The 3,353-nt window shown below is 40.5% G+C and overlaps 1 protein-coding gene across 1 annotated transcript; it reads right to left on the bottom strand.

Annotated features, from left to right (window-relative positions):
- Positions 1–860: 860 nt before the first annotated feature.
- LOC144714754 (uncharacterized) lies at positions 861–1,467 on the bottom strand. The gene has a single exon (XM_078589518.1). The coding sequence runs from the start codon at positions 1,235–1,237 to the stop codon at positions 998–1,000; it is 240 nt and encodes a 79-aa protein (XP_078445644.1). The 5' UTR covers positions 1,238–1,467; the 3' UTR covers positions 861–997.
- Positions 1,468–3,353: the final 1,886 nt, after the last annotated feature.

The following is a 3,353-nucleotide window of genomic DNA, read 5'->3' as shown; positions in this document are numbered from 1 at the left end:
GATAAACTAATTTGGCCACAATTTAGGAGCTCTTCTGAAGATTTTTAGTGGAGTGCAAGTATCATTTAAAATTATCTTCAACTGAATTTCCAAAACTATGCACGCGAAATTACGAACAATAATAACAATTAATGTAACTGCTGTGAGAAATATTCGTCCAATCGTCATCAAATTCGTTCGTTCGCCCTAGTCATACATTTTCCAAAATTCCTCATCCTTATCTCGTTATCATGTCGTCTACTCTATTGTCTTCAATGCAGCGTCATGGATGACGGCGCCGTATTCATCCACGGTCGTTGAACGCGCTCTTTTGCCAACCTTTCTCTTTTTATCAGGTTTTCACTTTTTTTGCGAAAACATGATAAATTATGAACGAGAATCTAGTCCTATTCATCGTCGTCTTCATGAAAGGTAAGCTCTACCTCGGAATTTAATGCACCTGATGGCGACGGATCAACCGTTATTGCGATGCACCTGCCTTTTCACGTTATTACGTCTCCGACGCATTAATGGAGAAATGCATTGGATAGAAATAATAGCAACTCGTATCAGTAAAGATGCGCGAGTTTCAATCTATGCGTCTCTCATCTATAGTCACACGGAAGTTATACGATATCTGTAGAGAAATACGAGTACGATACCCATTAACAAAACCTTTTCATCGTGGGCAATCCGTATATCCATAATTTATTTTCCTTTCGCGCGCAGTACAACCCACATTCAACCCCCCACCGGCCCGTATATCTACGAACGACTATTCCGTGACACGAATCAGAACCCCCAGCCCGCGCAGTGCGTTATTGCATGTAGTCATCCTCTCTCACTATCTCTCTCTTTCTCTCCCGCGTGGAGGAAAAGGGTGCGGCGAAAAGAACATTAAGATATTTACGGGGGATAAACTGGAGATAACAGATGTTATCACCGTGCGAGGGCAAGGGAAAAGATTAAAGATTAAAAAAAGATAGCTGATTTTCGGCCGGCAGGAGAGGCGGCGCGATCAGCGGCAACGGCGGCGGGCGAGGGGGACGCAACGCGGGTAGGACTTGAGAGTGGCGCCGCAGAGAGTACAGATGATAGCGCGCCAGGCTCGGCGGTGGACGGGGACGTAGCAGAAGCGGGTGGCCGTCTCCATATCCGCCACACGCGCGCCGCCGCCGCAGCGGGAGCAGATCCCCGCCGCGGGTTTGGTGCTCCGCACCCTCCTCCGCTGGTCCACCATGAAGCAGAAGAACACCATTACTCGGCCCTCTCCGGCGCCAGATATTTCTTCTACCCCTCTCCTTCCAGGGTTGTCCCGCTGCTTGGTCCCCAGGGGATGATATATCGGAGACTGTGAAGAGAGAGAGAGAACAAAAAAAAGGAGAGAGAGAGAGAGAGAGAGAATGGGAGACTGCGCGATTTCCCTGCGCTAGAAGGGGGCAGAGTAGGCTCTCCAGGGTCCTTCCACGGTTCCACCGCATCATGATGGCGTGTATGTAGTGGGAAGTTATTGCAATGGAGAGAGAGAGAGAGAGTGAGACAGGGTAAGAGAGAGAGAGCGGAGTGATTGAGGAGAGAGTAGAGAGAGTCAGTGTGAAGAGAGAGACAGAGAGTATGGAGAGAGAGATTAACTCAGTGAGAGAATGTGCAGAGAGAAAGACTAAGACTGAGGGAGAGTGTGTGCAGAGAGAGAAAGAGATTAAGACTGAGGGAGAGAGTGTGCAGAGAGAGAAAGAGATTAAGACTGAGGGAGAAAGTGTGCCGAGTGAGAAAGAGATTAAGACTGAGGAGAGAGTGTGTGAAGAGAGAGAAAGAGATTAAGACTGAGGGAGAGAGTGTGCAGAGTGAGAAAGAGATTAAGACTGAGGGAGAGAGTGTGTGAAGAGAGAGAGAGAGAGTAAGGCTGAGGAGAGTGTTTGTGAAGAGAGAGAGAGAGAGAGAGAGCGAGAGATAAAGGCTGAGGGAGAGAGTGTGTGAAGAGAGAGAGAGAGATAAAGGCCGAGGGAGAGAGTGTGTGGAGAGAGAGAGAGAAAGAGAGAGAGATTAAGGCTGAGGAAAGAGAGTGTGAAGAGAAAGAGAGAAAGAAAGACTGTGGCAGAGAGTGTGTGAAGAGAGAGCGAGATAGAGATTAAGAGCGTGTGAAGAGAGAGACAGAGAGAGAGATTAAAAGCGTGTGAAGAGAGAGAGAGATATTAAGAGCGTGTGAAAACAGAGAGTGAGGGAGTGAATGAGAGATAGTAAGAGTGAGTGAGAGAGTGTGTGAGCCTGAGAATAAAAGCAAGTAGTGTTCGCCGTCCCGATATCCGTTCGACATCTGGTATCGGACAACCGATATCCGATATCCGGAAAAAAATGGGACGGTTCCGGATATCGGATATCGGGCGATATCCGTCTATCAGTGGTTAAACGGAGATCGGTACTGGATATCGGTGGGGGAGGGATATCGTACGCCGGATATAGGTTTTCGATATCGAAAACCGATATCCGCCAAAAAATTTTCGGTCGTCCGCAATCCCATATGGAAAAATTCTAATTTCCTTGGGACTTTATATTCTCCCCAGCCATTTTACAGTTAACTCTCATCTTCACCAGCTCGCCGCCCACAGATAATACATCGTGTAATTTTAAAATTTTAAAATATCATGATAACGAGGGTAAAATTGCGTAATATAGTTAATAAAAATAACAATATATTTAATATTACATAACAACAATGGTTATTAAGAAATTAATATATTGTTATTTTAAGAAAACAAAATTGCTTATATAGTTAATAAATGGAATAATAAATTTAATATGACCTAACAACTAATGTTATTAAGAAATTAATATATTGTCATTTTAAGGAAATAAAATTGCGTAATATAGTTAATAAAAATAACAATATATTTAATATTACATAACAACAATTGTTATTAAGAAATTAATATATTGTTATTTTAAGAAAACAAAATTGCGTTATATAGTTAATAAATGGAATAATAAAGTTAATGTGACCTAACAACTAATGTTATTAGGTAATTAATATATCGTCAGTTTAAGGAAATAAAATTGCGTAATATAGTTAATAAAAATAACAATATATTTAATATTACATAACAACTAATGTTATTAAGAAATTAATATATTGTTATTTTAAGAAAACAAAATTGCGTTATATAGTAATAAATGGAATAATAAATTTAATATGACCTAACAACTAATGTTATTAGGTAATTAATATATTGTCATTTTAAGGAAATAAAATTGCGTAATATAGTTAATAAAAATAACAATAAATTTAATATTACATAACAACTAATGTTATTAAGAAATTAATATATTGTTATTTTAATGAAATAAAATTGCGTAATATAGTTAATAAAAATAACAAT

Source organism: Wolffia australiana, chromosome 2 (assembly GCF_029677425.1).
Source record: "Wolffia australiana isolate 7733 chromosome 2, ASM2967742v1".
Classification (NCBI taxonomy): Eukaryota; Viridiplantae; Streptophyta; class Magnoliopsida; order Alismatales; family Araceae; genus Wolffia; species Wolffia australiana.
This window is presented reverse-complemented; position numbering and strand designations above follow the sequence as displayed.